The sequence below is a fragment of the Coregonus lavaretus genome (assembly GCF_964263955.1).
Source record: "Coregonus lavaretus genome assembly, chromosome: 4".
In the NCBI taxonomy this organism is placed as follows: Eukaryota; Metazoa; Chordata; class Actinopteri; order Salmoniformes; family Salmonidae; genus Coregonus; species Coregonus lavaretus.
The window spans coordinates 17,348,270-17,372,337 of record NC_139991.1 but is presented as its reverse complement, the minus strand read 5'-3'; the positions used below and the strand labels follow the sequence as shown (position 1 = coordinate 17,372,337).

At 41.4% G+C, this 24,068-nt stretch overlaps 2 protein-coding genes across 2 annotated transcripts; one reads left to right on the top strand and one right to left on the bottom strand.

The window, feature by feature from the left end:
- Window positions 1-5,864: 5,864 nt before the first annotated feature.
- Window positions 5,865-9,977, top strand: LOC311128478 (protein LTO1 homolog). The gene is made up of 6 exons (XM_084160638.1): window positions 5,865-6,231; window positions 6,385-6,490; window positions 8,082-8,152; window positions 8,264-8,381; window positions 8,617-8,683; window positions 9,349-9,977. Exons 1-6 carry the CDS (start codon window positions 6,179-6,181, stop codon window positions 9,357-9,359), a joined length of 426 nt encoding a protein of 141 aa, XP_084016764.1. The 5' UTR covers window positions 5,865-6,178; the 3' UTR covers window positions 9,360-9,977.
- Window positions 9,978-16,654: 6,677 nt separating this feature from the next.
- LOC311128476 (G1/S-specific cyclin-D1) lies at window positions 16,655-23,464 on the bottom strand. The gene is made up of 5 exons (XM_084160636.1): window positions 22,918-23,464; window positions 21,327-21,542; window positions 20,712-20,871; window positions 19,559-19,707; window positions 16,655-19,417 (listed from the first exon to the last, which is right to left on the bottom strand). Exons 1-5 carry the CDS (start codon window positions 23,113-23,115, stop codon window positions 19,262-19,264), a joined length of 879 nt encoding a protein of 292 aa, XP_084016762.1. The 5' UTR covers window positions 23,116-23,464; the 3' UTR covers window positions 16,655-19,261.
- Window positions 23,465-24,068: the final 604 nt, after the last annotated feature.

Here is a 24,068-nt window from a genome sequence, read left to right as displayed (position 1 = left end):
TTCTTTGAGACTGTGGTCCCAGCTCTCTTCAGGTCATTGACCAGGTCCTGCCGTGTAGTTCTGGGCTGATCCCTCACCTTCCTCATGATCATTGATGCCCCACGAGGTGAGATCTTGCATGGAGCCCCAGACCGAGGGTGATTGACCGTCATCTTGAACTTCTTCAATTTTCTAATAATTGCGCCAACAGTTGTTGCCTTCTCACCAAGCTGCTTGCCTATTGTCCTGTAGCCCATCCCAGCCTTGTGCAGGTCTACAATTTTATCCCTGATGTCCTTACACAGCTCTCTGGTCTTGGTCATTGTGGAGAGGTTGGAGTCTGTTTGATTGAGTGTGTGGACAGGTGTCTTTTATACAGATAACGAGTTCAAACAGGTGCAGTTAATACAGGTAATGAGTGGAGAACAGGAGGGCTTCTTAAAGAAAAACTAACAGGTCTGTGAGAGCCGGAATTCTTACTGGTTGGTAGGTGATCAAATACTTATGTCATGCAATACAATGTAAAAAAATTACTTAAAAATCATACAATGTGATTTTCTGGATGTTTATTTTAGATTCCGTCTCTCACAGTTGAAGTGTACCTATGATAAAAATTACAGACCTCTACATGCTTTGTAAGTAGGAAACCCTGCAAAATCGGCAGTGTATCAAATACTTGTTCTCCCCACTGTATATATATATCTTTTTTGCACACAGCTTGTGGCATGTGGTAATCTTGTTGAACGAAAAATAGCTGTGAGAAACGAATCATCAATATGGCTTTCTAGTGAGAAACGAATCATCAATATGGCTTTCTAGAGCTGATGACTGATGGAATGATCAAAATGCATTCCAATAACATTTTGACATATTATTTCACATGTATGTCTTTGGTCAATTTGAAAATGTAAAACACATACGAGTTAAAATTAAGGCCTAAGCTAAATAGCTTAGGCCTTAATTTTAACTCATATGTGTTTTACATTTTCAAATTGACCAAAGACATACATGTGAAATAATATGTCAAAATGTTATTGGAATGCATTTTGATCATTCCATCAGTCATCAGCTCTAGAAAGCCATATTGATGATTCGTTTCTCACAGCTATTTTTCGTTCAACAAGATTACCACATGCCACAAGCTGTGTGCAAAAAAGGTGTTTATTATTGGGACACAATGTAGTAAATTGTAGCACACTGAATGTTTTCGAAGTCACACAATTCTTTATCAATTTTGGAACTCTAAAAAACATCATTATCATTCATTCCTCTTGCACGCTCTTGAGTTTGTCCAGAGTAGCTTTGATGATTCAGTGTATGGGCTTATTGTACACTTGAACGCCTATCATTCATACAACAGTATCAGAGATGTAATCTGTGATAGTATTTTATTATGATTATTTCAAATATGACTTGTCACAGGGGGTTGTTTGTACATTTTACATTTTAGTCATTTAGCAGACGCTCTTATCCAGAACGACTTACAGTCGTGCATCTTAAGATAGCTAGGTGGGACAACCACATACAGTGGGGGAAAAAAGTATTTAGTCAGCCACCAATTGTGCAAGTTCTCCCACTTAAAAAGATGAGAGAGGCCTGTAATTTTCATCATAGGTACACGTCAACTATGACAGGCAAATTGAGGAAATAAAAATCCAGAAAATCACATTGTAGGATTTTTTTATGAATTTATTTGCAAATTATGGTGGAAAATAAGTATTTGGTCACCTACAAACAAGCAAGATTTCTGGCTCTCGCAGACCTGTAACTTCTTCTTTAAGAGGCTCCTCTGTCCTCCACTCGTTACCTGTATTAATGGCACCTGTTTGAACTTGTTATCAGAATAAAAGACACCTGTCCACAACCTCAAACAGTCACACTCCAAACTCCACTATGGCCAAGACCAAAGAGCTGTCAAAGGACATCAGAAACAAAATTGTAGACCTGCACCAGGCTGGGAAGACTGAATCTGCAATAGGTAAGCAGCTTGGTTTGAAGAAATCAATTGTGGGAGCAATTATTAGGAAATGGAAGACATACAAGACCACTGATAATCTCCCTCGATCTGGGGCTCCACGCAAGATCTCACCCTGTGGGGTCAAAATGATCACAAGAACGGTGAGCAAAAATCCCAGAACCACACGGGGGGACCTAGTGAATGACCTGCAGAGAGCTGGGACCAAAGTAACAAAGCCTACCATCAGTAACACACTACGCCGCCAGGGACTCAAAATCTGCAGTGCCAGACGTGTCCCCCTGCTTAAGCCAGTACATATCCAGGCCCATCTGAAGTTTGCTAGAGTGCATTTGGATGATCCAGAAGAGGATTGGGAGAATGTCATATGGTCAGATGAAACCAAAATATAACTTTTTGGTAAAAACTCAACTCGTCGTGTTTGGAGGACAAAGAATGCTGAGTTGCATCCAAAGAACACCATACCTACTGTGAAGCATGGGGGTGGAAACATCATGCTTTGGGGCTGTTTTTCTGCAAAGGGACCAGGACGACTGATCCGTGTAAAGGAAAGAATGAATGGGGCCATGTATCGTGAGATTTTGAGTGAAAACCTCCTTCCATCAGCAAGGGCATTGAAGATGAAACATGGCTGGGTCTTTCAGCATGACAATGATCCCAAACACACCGCCCGGGCAACGAAGGAGTGGCTTCGTAAGAAGCATTTCAAGGTCCTGGAGTGGCCTAGCCAGTCTCCAGATCTCAACCCCATAGAAGATCTTTGGAGGGAGTTGAAAGTCCGTGTTGCCCAGCGACAGCCCCAAAACATCACTGCTCTAGAGGAGATATGCATGGAGGAATGGGGCAAAATACCAGCAACAGTGTGTGAAAATCTTGTGAAGACTTACAGAAAACGTTTGACCTGTGTCATTGCCAACAAAGGGTATATAACAAAGTATTGAGAAACTTTTGTTATTGACCAAATACTTATTTTCCACCATAATTTGCTAATAAATTCATTAAAAATCCTACAATGTGATTTTCTGGAGAAAAAAAATCTAATTTTGTCTGTCATAGTTGACGTGTACCTATGATGAAAATGACAGGCCTCTCTCATCTATTTAAGTGGGAGAACTTGCACAATTGGTGGCTGAATAAATGTGTTTTTCCCCCACTGTATCACAGACATAGTAAGTACACTTTTCCTCAGTAAAGTAGCTATCAGCAAATTATTTAAGATACTCTTTGAAGAAGTAGGGTTTCAGGTGCTTTCGGATAATGGAAAGGGAAGGGGGGGGGTCAATGTAAATAGTCCGGGTGGCCATTTGATGAAATGTTCAGCAGTCTTATGGCTTGGGGGTAGAAGCTGTTAAGGAGCCTTTTGGACCTAGACTTGGTGCTCCGGTACCACTTGCCGTGCGGTAGCAGAGAGAAGAGTCTATGACTTGGGTGACTGGAGTCTTTGACCATTTTTGGACCTTCCTCTGACACCGCCTAGTATCGAGGTCCTGGATAGCAGGAAGCTTGGCCCCAGTGATGTACTGGGCCATATGCACAGCCCTCTGTAGCGCCTTAGGGTCGGATGCCGAGCAGTTGCCATAACAGGCGGTGATGCAACCGGTCAGGATGCTCTCGATGGTGCAGCTGTATAACTTTTTGAGGATCTGGGGACCCATGCCAAATCCTTTCAGTCTCCTGAGGTGGAATGGACCACGATAGTTTGTTGGTGATGTGGACACCAAGGAACTTGAAGCTCTCGACCCGCTCCACTACAGCCCCGTCGATGTGAATGGGAGCGTGTTCGGCCCTCCTTTTCCTGTAGTCCACGATCAGCTCCTTTGTCTTGCTCACGTTGAGGGAGAGGTTGTTGTCCTGGCACCACACTGCCAGGTCTCTGACCTCCTCCCTATAGGCTGTCTCATAATTGTCAGTGATAAGGCCTACCACCGTTGTGTCGTCAGAAACGTAATGATGGTGTTGGAGTCGTGCTTGGCCACGCTGTCGTGGGTGAACAGAGAGTACAGGAGGGGACTAAGCATGCACCCCTGAGGGGCCCCTATGTTGAGGATCAGCATGGCAGATGTTGTTGTCTACCCTTACCACCTGGAAGTCCAGGATTGAGTTGCAGAGGGAGGTGTTTAGTCCCAGGGTCCTTAGCTTAGTGATGAGCTTTGTGGGCACTATGGTGTTGAACGCTGAGCTGTAGTCGATGAACAGTATTCTCACATAGTTGTTCCTTTTGTCCAGGTGGGAAAGGGCAGTGTGGAGTTCAATTGAGATTGCGTCATGTGTGGATCTGTTGGGGCGGTATGCGAATTGGAGTGGGTCTAGGGTTTCCGGGATGATGGTGTTAATGTGAGCCATGAACAGCCTTTCAAAGCACTTCATGGCTACCGATGTGAGTGCTACGGGGCGGTAGTCATTAAGGCAGGTTACCTTCGTGTTCTTGGGCACAGGGACTATGGTGGTCTGCTTGAAACATGTAGGTTTTACAGACTCAGTCAGGGAGCGGTTAAAAATGTCAGTGAAGACACTTGCCAGTTGGTCCGCGCATGCTCTGAGTACACGTCCTGGTAATCCATTTGGCCCTGCAGCCTTGTGAATGTTGACCTGTTTAAAGGTATTGCTCACATCGGCAACGGACAGCGTGATCACACAGTTCTGGAACAGCTGGTGCTCTCATGCATGCTTCAGTGTTGCTTGCCTCGAAGTGAGCATAAAATACATTTAGCCCGTCTGGTAGGCTTGCGTCACTGGGAGCTTGTGGCTGGGTTTCCCTTTGTACTTCAGAATAATTTGCAAGCCCTGCCACAGCCTAGAGACCAGAGGTGGCAGAACAGAGTGCTCGGGTTGGGGTGTAGGGTTTGTGCATAGCCTGAAGGTAGGGAGGGGCAGTAGCCCTCTGGTCCTCTGTAGCTCAATTGGTAGAGCATGGTGCTTGTAACGCCAGGGTAGTGGGTTCGATCCCCGGGACCTCCCATACCTAAAAAATGTATGCACACATGACTGTAAGTCGCTTTGGATAAAAGCGTCTGCTAAATGGCATATTATTATTATTATTATTATTATTAGCCTACTAAAGATATAACACAAATATACCACCATAGGGAAAGTACTAGGCCAGTATGATAACTGATAGGTCTACCCATGCATGGACAGAAATGCAGCGAATCCTGTTATTTTTTCATCAATGTTTTGTCATTCATATATACAAATAAATATTTGTTTGTTTTCTGTATTTTCCGGCAGCTTTCATCTCCTGGTAGGCCTTTTTAGGGTAAAGGAAATGCGGACCTTCCTTGCACTCCGTGGTGGAAAAAGTACTCAATTGTCATACTTGAGTAAAAGTAAAGATACCTTAATAGAAAATGACTCAAGTAAAAGTGAAAGTCACAGAGTAAAATACTACTTGAGTAAAAGTCTAAAAGTAGTTGGTTTTAAATATACTTAAGTATAAAAAATAAATGGAATTGCTCAAATGTACTTAAGTATCAAAAGTAAAAGTATAAATCGTTTCAAATTCCTTATATTAAGCAAGCCAGACAGCACAATTTTCTTTTTTTATTGACGGATAGCCAGGGGCACACTCCAACACTCAGACATAATTTACAAACGAAGCACTTGTGTTTAATGAGTCTGCCAGATCAGAGACATCAGGGATGGCCAGGGATGTTCTCTTGATATGTGTGTGAATTGGACCATTTTCCTGTCAAAATTAAACGAGTACTTTTGGGTGTCAGGGAAAATGTATGGAGTAAAAAATACATTATTTTCATTAGCAATATAGTGAAGTAAAAGTTGCCAAAAATATAAATAGTAAAGTAAAGTACAGATACCCCAAAACACTACTTAAGTAGCACTTTAAAGTATTTTTACTTAAGTACTTTACACCACTGCTTGCACTGGGTGCTGCTAGAGCACTACAGTCATTGAGATACCTTCATTGGCTGTTATTACGTGGCACTGTCCATGGTGTTAGTCGTCATGTTCATTGCGATATGTGACAATGTAGCGCTAAATGTAATGTTTATTTTCAGCACTAGCATCTCTTTACTGCTTTTAACTGGAACCTCGGCTCCAACAAACTCCAACACAGTAGATGGCAGTGATGCGCGAGCTAACTGTTGGGCTGTCCAAAGCAATGCTGTAGCCTCAAACTGATGTTTGCGGAAGCGACAGATGTTGGCTAGATAGCTAACCAAGTAAACATTTTAATAGGCAATACTCTTTTAATACTCTTCGAAAATGGCCCACAAAAGCGAAGATTTATTTGACTGTATTCTCATGGCTGACGACAGGTAGGCTAAACACTGCCTTGCTCTAGTTTATTTAGCTAGCTAACGTTAACTAGCTAGCCAGTACTAGCCTGTCTGTTTATAGTTAACGTTAGCTAGCTAGTTAGAGTTGGAACAATGTTCATTGATTAACGTATGAGTTTTTATTAATTTCAGGTTCCATGGAGAGGGGTACCGCGAGGGGTTCGATGAAGGCACGCGACAAGGAATGATTGATGGTCGTAAACATGGAGCATCACATGGCGCCAAGCTTTCAATGGAGGCAAGTTGAGCATCACTCACCCAAGGTCATGTCTAAATTGACGTCAAAAGTTGATATTTTTTTGCATTTGAGCTAAACCTAACGATTTTCCAAACCTTAACCTAATTATCCTAACATGCTACGTTAATTATCGTAACCTACCTCGTAAATTCTAACATGCTACAAAAAGTCAATTCTGACATAAACTGTAAACCATCTAGTCAACAAAATTACACATTGGTTTCCTTACCCTGTAAGCAGTCTATGGACAAGGTATGACAGCAATCCATGATTTTGTTTAGTTTCTCTGGCACTGCTTCCCCATGCTAACGTTATTCCAAGTCGGGAATGGAGTAAGTATCAAATCAAATTTTATTGGTCACATGCGCCGAATACAACAGGTGCAGACATCACAGTGAAATGCTTACTTACAGCCCTTAACCAACAGTGCATTTATTTTAAACAAAAAAAAGTAAAAATAAAACAACAACAAAAAAAGTGTTGAGAAAAAAATGAGCAGAAGTAAAATAAATTAACAGTAGGGAGGCTATATATACAGGGAGGTACCGGTGCAGAGTCAATGTGCGGGGGCACCGGCTAGTTGAGGTAGTTGAAGTAATATGTACATGTGGGTAGAGTTAAAGTGACTATGCATAAATAATTAACAGAGTAGCAGCAGCGTAAAAAGGATGGGGTGGGGGGGCAGTGCAAATAGTCAGGGTAGCCATGATTAGCTGTTCAGGAGTCTTATGGTTTGGGGTAGAAGCTGTTGAGAAGTCTTTTGGACCTAGACTTGGCACTCCGGTACCGCTTGCCGTGCGGTAGCAGAGAGAACAGTCTATGACTAGGGTGGCTGGAGTCTTTGACAATTTTGAGGGCCTTCCTCTGACACCGCCTGGTATAGAGGTCCTGGATGGCAGAAAGCTTGGCCCCAGTGATGTACTGGGCCGTACGCACTACCCTCTGTAGTGCCTTGCGGTCGGAGGCCAAGCAGTTGCCATACCAGGCGGTGATGCAACCAGTCAGGATGCTCTCGATGGTGCAGCTGTAGAATTTTTTGAGGATCTGAGGACCCATGCCAAATCTTTTCAGTCTCCTGAGGGGGAATAGGCTTTGTCGTGCCCTCTTCACGACTGTCTTGGTGTGTTTGGACCATGATAGTTCGTTGGTGATGTGGACACCAAGGAACTTGAAGCTCTCAACCTGTTCCACTACAGCCCCGTCGATGAGAATGGGGGCGTGCTCAGTCCTCTTTTTTTTCCTGTAGTCCACAATCCCATTGCCAAGTAAAGGTTGGTTTAAAATTCTCTGTGCTATGCTTAACATGACCTACGTAATAACGCCTATCATCCAGCTGGAACAGTAATAATGACTAGTAACTATTTTTAATAGCTAGTCAAAACCCCAGGGCAGACATGGCAAGCCAGTGTTGTTACAGCAGCTGATTGCTACTCAGCTAAAGTCATACATATGATTTTGTTAAATGCACATTACATGTATATGCTTACTGGTTTGTGAAAACAGCTTAGTTAAATAAGTGTGATTTGTGTTTTTACAACTCATTTCTCCCCAACTACAGATAACTTTCTAAACTACTCACCTCATTTTATAGGTTTCCTTCTATTATGGATTTGGAATCACTTGGAAATGCCTTCTTCAAAACAACACAGATGTGAAGTCCAGGTTTGACCTCTCATCAGCAGTAATAAAATACCTATCAACTCATTAGTCACTTGTTCCTGTTGACTTTCATGCAAATAAAATTATCTTCAGTTTGTCTATTTTATGTTTAAGAAAAAGGCTGAAAGCTTTGGAATCTCTTCTTGGGTTGATTCAAAAGTTCCCCCATGAAGAACCTCATTATGAAAATCTCCAGGAGGACATGGAGAAGGTTCGGGCCAAGTTTAGACAGGTAGGACTATCTCACTCAAACCACAAGTCAATTGTGTGAATAAGCTCTTAGAAACAAACAAATGGTTGACTCAACCATTTTTCAATGTGAAGGTTCATGGCCTTTAGATTATCCATGACCTAAACTGACCACTGGTTAGCAGTGTTTTTCATGCTCTTATTTTGATGTCTAAACTAATGTCTACTGAAAAACAAGGTACTGATCTTTGGCTCTCCTTAATCTCTTTCACCTTTAGGTCTGCTCTCTTTTAAATGTGCCAACAGACTTCAGTGATTATGTGAAGACTGGAGGGTCTGGAGGGAACCTGAGCCCTAGGACCATACGTCAGGACTACCGGGCATGATGACACCTTGCTGTCCCCAGTCCGCCTGGCCTTGCTGCTATTCCAGTTTCAACTGTTCTGCCTGCGGTTACGAAACCCCTACCTGTCCCAGACCTGCTGTTTTCAACTCTTAATGATCGGCTATGAAAAGCCAACTGAGAGACCTGAGCCCTAGGACCATACGTCGGGACTACCGGCCGTGGTGACTCCTTGCTGTCCCCAGTCCGCCTGGCCTTGCTGCTATTCCAGTTTCAACTGTTCTGCCTGCGGTTATGGAACCCCTACCTGTCCCAGACCTGCTGTTTTCAACTCTTAATGATCGGCTATGAAAAGCCAACTGAGATTTATTCCTGATTATTATTTGACCATGCTTGTCACTTATGAACATTTTTGAACATCTTGGCATGGTTCTGTTATAATCTTCACCCGGCACAGCCAGAAGAGGACTGGCCACCCCTCATAGCCTGGTTCCTCTCTAGGTTTCTTCCTAGGTTTTCGCCTTTCTAGGGAGTTTTTCCTAGCCACCGTGCTTCTACACCTGCATTACTAGCTGTTTGGGGTTTTAGGCTGGGTTTCTGTACAGCACTTCGAGATATTAGCTGATGTAAGAAGGGCTATATAAAATAAAATTGATTGATTGATTGATATCCTTCTGAAGAGAACTGGCAACCCTGAAGTCAACAGCTTGTGGATCTCAAGGGGGTTCCTTGAATGCAACCTTTCCTGTGAAGCATTGTGGCTTTGAAGACGAGAAGATAGGAGAACAGTTGAGGAGGAGGAACCTGGAGGTGGGCCTGCTTTTATGTAAACAGGAGGTCCTGAGTTGGTCTGTAGTGTAGTTAACTGACTTTTAACGGGTGGAGCATGAAGTATGCTATCGAATGGTACTATGAAGAATTGGTGTTTACGAATGACAAAGGTTAGGATATCAATTGATGGGGCATCAGTCTATTTTAGAAATATGGAGTGCCACTGAGAACACAAAAGTGAACTGAAAGTGCTACATAGGCCTAACTGGTATTATATAGACCATAGTCCTGGATGTTTAGTGCTTTGTCTGGGTGGTAAGAGAGAGCTGAGTTGCATCAATTATTTTGTCATTCTAAGGATTCTATATAAAACAAGTGAATGTTTTATTTTTTTTATCTACAGGAATCATGATGTACACTCTTTGGAAAAAAGGTTCCAAATGGAACCAATAAGGGTTCTATTGCTTGCTTCATATATACAGTGAGGGAAAAAAGTATTTGATCCCCTGCTGATTTTGTACGTTTGCCCACTGACAAAGACATGATTAGTCTATAATTTTTATGGTAGGTTTATTTGAACAGTGAGAGACAGAATAACAACAACAAAAATCCAGAAAAACGCATGTCAAAAATGTTATGAATTGATTTGCATTTTAATGAGGGAAATAAGTATTTGACCCCTCTGCAAAACATGACTTAGTACTTGGTGGCAAAACCCTTGTTGGCAATCACAGAGGTCAGACGTTTCTTGTAGTTGGCCACCAGGTTTGCACACATCTCAGGAGGGATTTTGTTCCACTCCTTTTTGCAGATCTTCTCCAAGTCATTAAGGTTTTGAGGCTGACGTTTGGCAACTCGAACCTTCAGCTCCCTCCACAGATTTTCTATGGGATTAAGGTCTGGAGACTGGCTAGGCCACTCCAGGACCTTAATGTGCTTCTTCTTGAGCCACTCCTTTGTTGCCTTGGCCGTGTGTTTTGGGTCATTGTCATGCTGGAATACCCATCCACGACCCATTTTCAATGCCCTGGCAGAGGGAAGGAGGTTCTCACCCAAGATTTGACGGTACATGGCACCGTCCATCGTCCCTTTGATGCGGTGAAGTTGTCCTGTCCCCTTAGCAGAAAAACACCCCCAAAGCATAATGTTTCCACCTCCATGTTTGACGGTGGGGATGGTGTTCTTGGGGTCATAGGCAGCATTCCTCCTCCTCCAAACACGGCGAGTTGAGTTGATGCCAAAGAGCTCCATTTTGGTCTCATCTGACCACAACACTTTCACCCAGTTCTCCTCTGAATCATTCAGATGTTCATTGGCAAACTTCAGACGGCCCTGTATATGTGCTTTCTTGAGCAGGGGAACCTTGCGGGCGCTGCAGGATTTCAGTCCTTCACGGCGTAGTGTGTTACCAATTGTTTTCTTGGTGAAAATGGTCCCAGCTGCCTTGAGATCGTTGACAAGATCCTCCCGTGTAGTTCTGGGCTGATTCCTCACTGTTCTCATGATCATTGCAACTCCACAAGGTGAGATCTTGCATGGAGCCCCAGGCTGAGAGAGATTGACAGTTATTTTGTGTTTCTTCCATTTGCGAATAATCGCACCAACTGTTGTCACCTTCTCACCAAGCTGCTTGGCGATGATCTTGTAGCCCATTCCAGCCTTGTGTAGGTCTACAATCTTGTCCCTGACATCCTTGGTGAGCTCTTTGGTCTTGGCCATGGTGGAGAGTTTGGAATTTGATTGATTGCTTCTGTGGACAGGTGTCTTTTATGCAGGTAACAAGCTGAGATTAGGAGCACTCCCTTTAAGAGTGTGCTCCTAATCTCAGCTCGTTACCTGTATAAAAGACATCTGGGAGCCAGAAATCTTTCGGATTGAGAGGGGGTCAAATACTTATTTCCCTCATTAAAATGCTAATCAATTTGTAACATTTTTGACATGCGTTTTTCTGGATTTTTGTTGTTGTTATTCTGTCTCTCACTGTTCAAATGAACCTACCATTAAAATTATAGACTGATAATTTCTTTGTCAGTGGGCAAACGTACAAAATCAGCAGGGGATCAAATACTTTTTTCCCTCACTGTGTGTATATATATATATATATAACATCCCTAAATGTTCTATACAGAACCCAAATTAACCTTTTTTTTCTAATAGTGTAAGTCAATTTTGAGTGACCTGGTTGAGAATGAGTGCTGTGAGATTGCTAAAATTACTGGTTGATGTGTAATAATAATAATAATAATAATAAAAAAAAGCTATTTCTTTCAAATACTTGTGTGAAGTATGTATTTTAGCATATTCCAATACATTTGTTTCCTTTTGTATTCACACTTGCTAAAACATTTTGAAATGGTCGCAAGGAGATGCATAATTTCAGCGGTTGAAATTGTCAACAAGTAGTTGGAAGTCATATGGATAGCCAGAAACTTCAACTCTACTACAACATCCCCACTGTGTGGTCAATGAAAAATATCACACCCATGTTTTAGGGAGCTCCTCCTGCTGTGATAATGTAGAATGGAGACGGATCTCCTCCATCAGCTACGGTGTATTAGTTTACAAGCATTAATTCAACTCACAATTATATGAAATAAGTGACCGAAACCACAATTCTTTACTATGCAATACAAACTGAGGTGGTATGTGTTTCTAAGCAATTTTTTGTAGTAAAACTACTTTATATACAGTATGACAGATGACAGGAGAGTTGATTCACCTGCCAGAGGCACAAAGCAATCACTGTCTGTTTGTTTTGTTTAACCAACTCCATCCCCATAAAATTCCACCACTGGGCCTTTCAGCCTGATTTCAAGGGTGGTCACTAGTCGATTAATGTTCGGCCCCTTCTCCTGGGTCATGTGTGGGATTGGTCTCTGGCTGTAACAATGGCATCAAGAGGCACCAGCGATGGCAGGGGCTGCGAAGCGCTTGTTTTTGTTCGAGGCCCCCCTTTCTATTCGATATACAGATCAAAATTCAGATAGACAAAACCAGATGGGGAGGTGGGGGGGGGGGGGGGGCAATAGTGATGGTGGGGGCCAGTGGCAGCTGGTTGGTGCACTGTGCAGCAGCAGGTGAACACTGCCCCGCGGCACCTTCTGAGGGGGACAGATAAAGCCCAAATGAGCTGGAGGGAAGAAGGAACTGCCAGTGCACTGCTTATCTTTGTGCAGTCAGACCTGATTCGTAGTTACTTGTGTGTGTTTGAGTCCAATGCAAAAAAAAAAGAACAGAGAGAGCGCGATGGTAAGCCAGTGAATGAAAGCTGTTGCAGCACTGTTTCTTTGATTCTCCATGTTAGGCGAGCAGACTGGATGGGGCCAAGGAAAGGGAGGAGGCAGAGAGGGCTATGGGGGCACTGGAGGGTTTAGAGAATGTTCTGGAGTTTCTGGAGCAGGTGGCGAGTGGTGACATGAAAAGAAGACGTGACAAATGAAACCGCCAGGCATTTCGAGGAAAAGCATCCCCAAACTAAATGGTGGCATAGAGTTTTTCCCTGCCTTGGTGCCTCATATGCACCCCCCCCCACCCCCCATCTCTGTGATGAACTGCCTGCATTGCATGATTCATGATAAATGTGAACTTCCCATTCAAAACACATACAATAAGTGCCAGGCCACACAACTGAGACAATGGCCCCTATTCCATGCTAACATCAGGCCATTCCAGTCCTGGGGGCAGATGGCTATAGCCCATTATGCAGTATGTCTGTAGATCTGAAGGATTCCAGTATATGTTTTCATGCTTTTGTTTTTTGAACATTCAGAATCAGCTACTCAATTTAATATTTGAATGTTGATATGTATCACTGTGAAAGTCAGGATAACTTTTTAAAAGACCTTGATCGACTAACCTGTGCCCCCGCACATTGACTCTGTACCGGTACCCCCTGTATATAGCCTCGCTACTGTTATTTTACTGCTGCTCTTTAATTATTATTATGATTGTATTTTTTTACTTATCAATTTTTTACTTAACATTTATTTTTCTTTAAACTGCATTGTTGGTTAAGGGCTTGTAAGTAAGCATTTCACTGTACAGTCTACACCTGTTGTATTCGGCGCATGTGACAAAGAGGATTTGATTTGATCCATGATGTTGTCACAAGCTGCTCAAAGGCAAGGAGGGATCAGGTCAGCACAGCATACTCCTATGTGGATGCCTGGCATAGAAACTGTTTACCAATGGCATGAGTGAGAAATGCCTAATTCTCAGTTGTGAAGGTCTGCACTGCATCATAGCTACAGACATGGGTAAAAATGTTGAAAGTATACCACACTGAGATAGCATGTCCTGACGAGTCCATCCCTGTACCCTTTGATGGCACTTGGGGAGCAATGTTGATCCTTCCTCTGAAACCGCAAGCGCTAAGATGTCAGAGGCTGAGGACACCGTATTAATGCGAACCTCAGACGCCCACAGGTTTATGTGAAATACTCAAGAGTTCCTTCACAAATGCCCAGGGCCTTAGATCAGTGGGTACCATCTTTTCTTTACTCTGGCCCATCTGAAAGCCTTTGACATTTTATTGTGACCTACCCCACAATCAGTTGCTTTTACACAGTGGTGTAAAGTACCTAAGTAAAAATACTTAAAAGTACTACTTAAGTCATTTTTGGGGGTATCTTTACTATTTACATTTTTGCCAACTATTACATTTGCTTCACTACATTCCTAATGACAATAATGTACTTTTTACTCCATACATTTTCCCTGACACCCAAAAGTACTCATTACATTTTGACAGGAAAATGGTCCAATTCATGCACTTATCAAGAGAACATCCCTGGTCTTCCCTGCTGCCTCTGATCTGGCAGACTCACTAAACACAAATGCTTCGCTTACAAATTATGTCTGAGTGTTGGAGTGTGCCCCTGGCTATCTGTAAATTACTTATATTTATACAGGGTGGGTCACCAATGAGACCAGGGTGTCATTTGCAAGGGAGCCTTGTGAACATGTTGTGAAAAGTGTTATTAAAATGTAATGTCATGTAATATTTTAAATTGTATATAACTGCCTTAATGTTGCTGGACCCCAGGAAGAGTAGCTGCTGTCTTCGCAGGACCTCCAGAACCAGCCAGTCCAGAGAGCGGGTCAAAAAATTGCTGGATCTCCAGTTAATACGTGCGCTGAGGTAGTGGGGGAGTATATGAAGAACAACTTTACATACAAAAAGTAGCCAGTACTGGGCCCTTCTGATAGTCAGATACTCCCAGCCAACAGAACTATACAAAATGCAGGGATGTGTACGAAAATTGTCTCCAGTGATAAAATGCAGTGCTGATTATTGGCAAAAGAGCTGATCTGATTGGTCAAAGGACCAATTAGTATAAAAATATCAGAATTTGGCGGCATATGGTAATGGTCAGATATGGATGCAAAAGGTTTACGATATAATCAACAACAGGTTAAAGCTAGGGCTAGTGTTAATAAATCTCCTGTACTCCTGAGTGGCGCAGTGGTCTAAGGCACTGCATCGCAGTGCTAACTGTGCCACTAGAGATCCTGGTTCGAATCCAGGCTCTGTCACAGCCGGCCGCGACCGGGAGACTCATGGGCGGCGCGCAATTGGCCCAGCGTCGTCCAGGGTAGGGGAGGGAATGGCCGGCAGGGATGTAGCTCAGTTGATAGAGCATGGCGTTTGCAACGCCAGGGTTGTGGGTTCAATTCCCACGGGGGGCCAGTATAAAAAAAATATGTATTCACTAACTGTAAGTCGCTCTGGATAAGAGCGTCTGCTAAATGACTAAAATGTAAATGTAAATCATTAGTAAAACAGTTATAACCCTGGGTTAGATTAGACATTTTATGATAGTTGTTTTGGTGCTTGTCAAATAGTGAGCATTATGGCTGCAGTTTTATTAATCCTTTAGTTTACAAATGCTATAAGATACATTGTGGCATGATGTTGAGAGGGAGAGACAGAGAGAGATGTCTGTGTGCCAGCAGGGATTTGGTGCCGCATTGCCTTATGTGCTGAAACCCTTTATCCACTGTTTGTCCAGCTCACGATTGCAGGGCTGTGGGAAAGGATTAGAATTTCACGCCTTTTTCTTTATAGAAAACCCTGATCAAAGGAATGATTTGCATAATAAATCAATGAGTACTGTCACACACTCATGCTTTAACCAATAGCATGGGTAATCATTAGCCCCACAAAAACATTTCTACTTTAGATTTTGGAAAATGTCCTCAATATCATCATGTATATATCAATGTTGCTTTAAACTATTCAGTCAGTGTCAGTAATCTATAACTTCCTATTCAAAATGGATGATTACTGATCATAACTGAGGAATGTTCATGTAATTAGGTATGTATGGAATACAATAACTGTTTGTTTTAGAAATAAATATGTATCATGTGACATTGTAAAAGACATCAACATGAACATTCTTTTTTTGTTTTCCTGTCAAGAAAAGACAAAACAGGATGTTTTTTATCCACTTTTAATTCTAGTTTAGTTTGATATTTAAATCATGTTTCTAGAATGGATCTGCAAAAGGTTGTGCATTTCAGACCAGCGACTGTTACACAAAACAGACATCATAAAGCAGACATTTCAGAATCTTTGCTTTATTTTCTTGGACCCCAGATGACCTTTGACCCATTGCAATGAACACAGATCCTGACCCACAGCTCAGTAAGAGGGGCGACCCACCCGACCGTCATTAACAATAGAAGCAATGGTAAAAAGCTGGGGGGGTTGGTGGTGGCGAGCACTGCAGCACATTCTGTTGAAAAGTTTGGACAAAGATCTCCACCCCTTCTGTTTTCTTTTCACTAACAACACTTTTTATTAATATGACAAAAATATGTAATGTCATCTTTAGTTGAGCACAGGGGCATCAACATGTATTTTTTCCATTTTTTGAGGTAACAATTATTCCTTACACTAGACAGAAAAACAATATTTCCATCCTGGGTCCTTTGTTAGCAAGTAGAAATTTCAGCAGCTTGCAGCAACATCATTTGTCAAATACTTGGCAACACTAGACCTACCTCACATCTACAACCAGAACATATAGCAGCATCATGTCTATGGCTAAGTGAACCACTGTTGGCTCTCACACTCATTACTCTGATTGAAGGATGTCTGGGTCAAATGGAAGTGTGCCAATAATATCTGTAGCCCATTCTTTTGGTTCAATGTTCCAGTAGCGGATCAGTTAAGAAAAAACTGCAGTGATCCAAGATTGAATCTATTTACCGTTTATTGTGCAGTTGACACAAATATAAATATGCTATGCTTCTTGGTGGAGGATAAGATATCTAGAATAGCATGAACTGAACTGTGTGGAATAACGGCATGATGATTTGAAAATAATTCTATGGCTTGGTATTTAACAAACTCAAACTCATTAAGGGTTTTAACTCGAGCAAATGCTTTATAAATATAAAATAGATGGGCCTTCGGGGGCCTAAAGGGGATAAAGACTTTCAATGAGACAGCTTAACACTCAAGAGTTATACAATCCAGTCTGTTATGGCACCAGTTTCAATCAATGCTCTCTCTACTTGCTCACATCAGGACCCATTTGGATAATGATCAATGCATTACCATTAGCAGTTTAAACAGGACTATCAGCCACTGAACAAACAAGTAAAATAAAAAAATAACTAAAAAAACTAACTAAATTAAAGATAATCTTGACTGTAATATGAGGTATTGTTGATAAAAACCATGTCTATTGTCTAATTTTTCCTCTTTTTGGAATAGCACTGAAATCATATTAAAGTAAAAACTGATGACAAAACTACAAAAACAAAGATGTCAACATAATTTTCTCATAGAAAATTAAAAACCTATTACATGGCAGTATATTGACATTTATATGTATAAAAAAAATATATAGCAGCAAACAATAGGATAAAAAGCATTGTTTTTTTCTTGTTGTTTTACACTTTGCTGGGAATTCCTCCATAGCAGCTCAAAAGGAGGAGTGTGCTCTCCCATTATCCTGTTCTCTCATCTCTTTTTCTCAATGTACAATCAAACACCTTAATTCAGCAATTCAACAAAAACTTGTTGCTGTCAAGCTGTCACCCTTTTTGCCTCCCTTTTTCCCACTCCCACTTTTCAACGTTACCCTTCCCATCTTAGTGATCCACTTCTCTTAGGCAAGCCACATAAACATAGCCTAAGTCTTCAGGTTTGTGCAAAATCATCTCTAAAACATTTTTTTTGTGTTTTTATCCCCTCAACTACACATTCTAAACAGCATTTTAACTATGGTGTTTTCTTTCAGTTCTGTGTTGAGAAAACACTGTCATACATGATTTTGAGGGCAGGCATGTGTTAAGCACTATGGTAAATAGTTGTGTACAAAATGTTAGAGACAGACTTTGGCATCCTGTCTCTAATCTGTACTGGCTCCAATAGTAAAATATGCAATAATAAACACACTTAATCTTTGTTTTAGCGTTCAAGTTTGATACTTTAGTGTTTCAAATGCTCTGGATGCCGTTCAAGCGATGGGATACAGGATGCTGAAACATGCCACACACAATCCTCATCTCACTATAGACCCCTCCTGTAAGAACTGTGGCATAACAATCTCCAAAATAATACCCTTCTACATCAAGGGTACACGGGATTGCTGCTGGGCTGCGTTGACTTGTACGCACAATTGTAACACACAGAACACCACAGTTAAAAGAGACCTGCTCCACTCCATTCCATTTTTTCTAATTTTTTCTGTGGTTTTTTTTTATGAGTCAGAAAAAAACGGACTAAAAGTGCTTTTAAAAATGGAATGGTATTAGAAAGTAAGATATAACCACAAAAAACATAACTGTGGATTGCATGGTAAAGATTTGCAATTCTTGCTAGACTTTAGCTTATCGTGTCATTGCTAGCTGTTGAAATATGTACAATGAGGAAAAAATGTATCACAAATCAACAGCCAAACAATGCTGGTTCATTCAATTTACTCCTAATTGAATATAAAGTAATTGTCCTTATATTGAAGAATAAATTAACTTATTTGGCAAACCTCAGCACCAGCAATCCACAATCATCTAAACAATAAAACAGAGCAATATATACTAAAAGTATACTGTTGAGTTATACAACCCAGTTAAAAAGAGAAGAGGCCAAAACTAGGGGCTCAGAATTTCTTTAGAAGTCTAGACAATATAATAAAGTGACTAAACGCATAAGCAAGCGGGGATCCACAGATGCCCAGACTGCAAAAAAAACAGGGGAGCTTTGATAGCAAGTAAAATGCCTATCTAATAGAGAAAAAAAATGCCCCTTCTCTTTTATAAATGAATTTATACTTCAAATAAAAACCTAGACACAAAGACAGACTAAAAATACCTACTCGATGTTATTTTGAATGTTTTAAGTAAGCATGTAGAGTCAGTCTATGGTATTTAAAAATCCTAGTTCAACATTAGGTGGTAAGAATGTATATTTCTGTGGCTTACTCTTGCACATAAACTATAATGTTTTCATTTCATCCATATAGTTGTGTATCTTTCATAAGAATTCGTTTTTGCTATCATCCTTGTTGATGTCTTGAGCCAGACAGGATGGGAGAGTGAGAGGGAACATGACTGGTGGTCTCAGAAAAGTGAGGTGTTCAGTCTTTTCTTGACAGCCCTGGCTGAGGGCGGCCACACGTCACTGGGAGGCCATATAGGCCAGGGCACCGTAACAGGTGGGGCACAAAAGCGTTTGCCAGAGGGTGTTCAGAGGGTGACGACTCGAGGGTGCGCTGGTGTCCTCTTTTCCCAGATGGCCTCTTGGTAAGGCCAGAGCCTCAAAAATATTTCCAAAAAAATGAGGAGGATGACACTCAAATGTTAATGTCCCTCACATCTGTAGGGGTGCAGGACAGGTCCACGTCCTCATCTACCCTTTTTGTTTCTGTGGAGACATTATGTTGCTGTGCCTGTCTCAGACTAGACTCAAGCAGAGACTCAATCTGTTCCTGACATGACCTCAGGCAGTCCTGTGACGAGAGAGAGGTACTGTCAGCATAATGATGCAAAATACCTTAAAGACAATAGTAGCGAAAGGGTTTGTGACAAACAGTCAATGCAAGCATGTGTGTGGTGCAATGTAAAGGTCTGGGGAGCTGTGTTTGACGTACCGGGTCACTCCTGATGACTTGGGACAGGAAGTTGGTTAGGTTCTGGGATGACAGTGCACTGTCTTTGATCTTTAGGTACAGCCCCTGTACCGCTGCTGCCACACTGCCCGCTGCGATCATGGAGGGAGGGTTGGCAATGAATTTGACATCTATAGGGAAGACAAAAGAAAGAGAGATGGTAAGTACTTGAGTCGTAAAGCAAAACATCTGAAACAGATCATTGGCTAAATGGTACACCTGAGCTTTCAATAGGATTAATGTGGTAAATAAAACAGAGCTATCAAGTATTGTATTTAGGGGTAGAGAGAGAGACCACGGCAGATGGAGGGTATGTGAGGAAGGCCATTCTAGGCTGTGGCAGAATGAGGTAGGGGACAATGGATATCCTGTTGCTCCTTTCCACTCACAATATCCTGAATGTGCCTTATTTCACAACCAGCCATTGACAGGACACCAGTGCTTATGCACACACACACACACTTCCAATAACAATACATCTAGCTCATGGACAAAATAGAACAGGTACAAAAGTACTTCCAGCAAACTCATTCAATGGGTACACCACTTCAAAACTTTTTCCAAGAAGAAAGGAAATACCACTCTCCTTCCTACCCGTTTCCCTCACATACATTTTAGTTTTAAACCCCATTGAGCTGATCTCCTCTGAAGAGGTTAGCACCCCACTTCCAATAGCCCTAAAACATACCCCCAGTGACAACTGATTCAAATTCTATTGAGCAAACCCTGACTTTGGGGAGAAACAACTAAGCAAACAAACCAATGTGGTGAGAAGCAAACTCATAATCACATAAAACTGATCTGGAGAAAAAGAGATCACTGACTCCATTCCAGTATCTCCTCTACTTCTCCACACTACAAAGTGACTGAGACACCCTCCATAAAACATGCTAGGCCTTGTACACTCAAACATTCCTGCACCAGAGCCCATACCCCCAACCAATTAGATTGACCATTGGCCACTTGGGGGCCTTCAAGGAGGAAGAGTTATCCTCAAAAGTGGTAAAAAATGCAGACAAAATGTAAATCTTGCATCTGACATATATATTAGCCATTGGTCCCTGAAAAAGTGGTTATGGAGCAGTGACAGGAAAAAGCTCACACTTAACAGACAATGGTTCATGTCTGGGCCTACCTGTTGCACAGAGAGCCACGAATGTCTGGGCATGCTTGCGCAGAATCTGCTTCGTGTTCTGATGGATTGGTAGCTTGGAGAGGAAATGGTCTATGAAATCGTGCGGTGTTACTGATGCTAGATCCCATTTCAACTTGTTTAGAGTCAGTAGTTCCATTTGCTACAAAGAAAGACAGACGGGCGCAATGAGACAATCGAACTTCACAAGTGGCTTCACATAATTTCTTCTACATTTTACGTTATATCCACTAGAGGGAGATGTCGCCCTCGTCATGTAATTGCGCTACACTGGCCTAATCGCTGTATGGTACCATGTGAAATGTACAAGAAACCAAACTCTTTCTTTGATGCAAACTTTCTTTAAAATGAACAACAAATTATGCAATAATGATTTAGATCCAGTCGAAGAGAAACTAAGACAAGTAGTAGACCTATAGGCCTACAAACTGGATGCATTGTAGTAGGCTACATATAGGCATAGGCCTATATGCTACCATTGCATTATGAGATAGCCTACTATAGAAATGCTCATCAAAATAGCCTGGCCGATATTAAATGGATCATAACTACAGCCATATACAGTGTCTATTTAGAAGATTGACATTGCTCATTTACCAATAGATCGATGGGCCGGATGGAGTTGTCGGTGTAAATGCACAACTTCTCTGCAGTTAAAGGGACCGTTTCCTTCATCTTTGAGGCCAAAAACATACAAGTAGCCCCCAGGAGTTGTAATCTGGTTTTATTTGTGGGCTCCACTGACAAAAATCTATCCAAGTAGTTCATAGCCAGGGGAAAAACCTCCTCCTCGCATTTCTGTTCCTCGCACACCTAGAAGTGAAAACAGCAATTTAGCCTATAGCCTCAAATTACAGTAGCCTATAATATAGGACTATAAGTGCATTCAGGTCGATTGTATATACCAATAAATATGCCTGTCCATAAGTGAAAACGAAATACTGTAATGACAACACAACACATTTTTTGCATTATCCTTCCATTCCTAAAGGCTGTCCTTAAAACAATAGCTATGGCCTAATTATAGGCTTCAGGTGGCGCAAAGTAGGATATAGTCTGCCAATGCAATTAACATAAAATCATGTATTTCGAAAAACTGAAACAGTTGCTTAGGCCTAATTAAAACGGAAATTGAAATAGTTGAGAATTTAGGCTGTTTTCAGTCGCTTCTTACTAAGGCACAAAGGTGGCGTCAATGCAACTTTCCCCTTAAATTTCTACTTCGTCATCTTTTCAAAAAAGAAAAGAAAATATGTAAAAATTGTCCCGGTTTGTCAAATTAGCATGTAAATGATCCTTATGATATACCTTATCGGATAGTTTCAAGATGTGTCGAATTTTCATATAGGAAACATATGAAAACAATTTAATTTTCACGACACTGCTCTTTCTCGTGGAGCCTGCGACATTAAGATCTTGTGCTGACTCACAATTTCTGAAATTAATAAAAAATGTATGTCGACATAAGACTCAATCTCTAACTACATGTAAATGTTGATTAATCGATATAGTATCATATCCGACCATTTAAAATGCATTCTTATTTACATTTTTGGTGAAAATGATCATGTTTCCAGAGCGACCTTCAGAAACTGCAGCAACAAGCAGCCTGATTAGTAAGCCGAAACAAACTTTATGGTTTTATATAATCATTTTTCGCTATCCGTGCGACAGGATTATAAGTGCATACCCAAGATATACTTTTCGACTTGCTGATTGAGTTACTGTCATTGCTGACATTATTAAAGATTTTTAATGATATTAAAAACCTACGCATACGACAACAAAGATGGCGCATAATACTGGCAAGAGTAAGACTGCATACGTGTACATTGGTATTAATTTGGAATGTTTTTTCAATATAAATACATTTCCTAAGTCTCCGACAAATAAAATAATCGAGCAGCTACATTGCAAGTGTTGTAATTACTGAACACACACAATACATGGGAAATAGCCTAATATGCTACGACCGTGTTCCAAATCTATTTTAGCCTACTTGGACAACCGTACACAAATGAAACATTAGCCTACTACATGTCAGTATGTTTACATAATATGAATGATCATGCTCATAAAACGTAAGATGCATAAAACGACCAATTCAATACATTGCGTCCAAAGGGCATGGTTAGTGTTTGGACACAAACTTTTAAGCAATACATCTAGACATCATAAATATACACACCTCTAACATCCATGTAGCCACAATTTTCCTCATTTTAGGTATTATTTCTTTCTGGACACACTTGAAGTAATTCGGAGACGGAAGGTAATTTTCCTCTGCTTTGAGCATTGTCTGTAGAACTCGGTCATTTAGTAAGTTGGCATCTTGGTAAGCTCTTCTGATGGTTTCCACTTCACAGCACAACAGCTGGTGTTCCATGTCTTTTGCGGTAGTAGCTTGCGTTTTAGGGCTGAATAAATAATCAAAAGAGGTGCTTCTTGTTAGGAGTGAGTGAGCCTCGGTAGATGCTGCTTGCTGCTCCTACAGTGTAAGCCCTCTGAGAGCTCCAACGCTTCACCCTACTAGACAAAACTCCCCTTCAGAGGGCTATGCGATGACGTTAACTGTTGTTAAGGAGGAGATCAAAGCAAGAGCGAGTCTGAGAGAGCGGAGCTAAGGAGTCTATAGCGAGAGGAGGATAACTCTAAAGAACTACCCCTCTAAAGTTCCAAGTCCTTCCCATCGCTGCTGATCCACTCCTATAGGTATGGAAATGGGAGGTCCCAGTATTCTGGGTGGCGTAGCCTATACAGCCGAGGGGAGTCAGGAGGGGGTGAGGAGAAGGGACGCTGAGTGGTGGGGGTTTGAGGTGGGGGTTTGAGGGAGGGGGGATATAGGGCTAGTGTCGGTATAGGGAAATTGGTTATGCAGAGATGAATGTGAATTTGTTCGATTTTGATAGGGGGCGGTATAGACACATTCATGAAAAAAGCCATCTGAGAATAGCCCCGGCTTCTCTTCTCGTCACCCTGTCGAACATGAGGTGAGCACATGGGCAAGCTTCTACCACACAAAGACACTTAACAGTAGGACATGTCTTTTTAAAATAACTTTAACGTAATCATTATACAGCAATTTATATAGTTGTTCAGATTGGAGGCATATTCAATAGGCCTATGCATCACAAAACCTATAAAAAGCATTTAAAACTATCAGAGCCATTGAATCAGGCAGGCTATTGAATATTTCAAGAGTAAATCATGATGTGCAAAGTCGTTTACGTTAAAACCTAATAATAATTGCATTATAAACATCTCTAATTTAGACATAGTAGCTTATTAACAATATTCATTTCAGGTTTCAGTTGAATTTTATGTCATTAAACTTGGCAC

Excerpts from the sequence above, each read along its gene's own strand:
- LOC311128478 (XM_084160638.1), top strand. The coding sequence starts at position 6,179 with ATGGCCCACAAAAGCGAAGATTTATTTGACTGTATTCTCATGGCTGAC. Across the intron at positions 6,232-6,384 it reads ATTCTCATGGCTGACGACAG|GTTCCATGGAGAGGGGTACC; the intron begins GTAGGCTAAACA and ends TATTAATTTCAG. Across the intron at positions 6,491-8,081 it reads GCGCCAAGCTTTCAATGGAG|GTTTCCTTCTATTATGGATT; the intron begins GCAAGTTGAGCA and ends CTCATTTTATAG.
- LOC311128476 (XM_084160636.1), bottom strand. The coding sequence starts at position 23,115 with ATGGAACACCAGCTGTTGTGCTGTGAAGTGGAAACCATCAGAAGAGCT. Across the intron at positions 21,543-22,917 it reads TGGCTACATGGATGTTAGAG|GTGTGCGAGGAACAGAAATG; the intron begins GTGTGTATATTT and ends TTTCACTTCTAG. Across the intron at positions 20,872-21,326 it reads TCCGGCCCATCGATCTATTG|CAAATGGAACTACTGACTCT; the intron begins GTAAATGAGCAA and ends CTTTCTTTGTAG.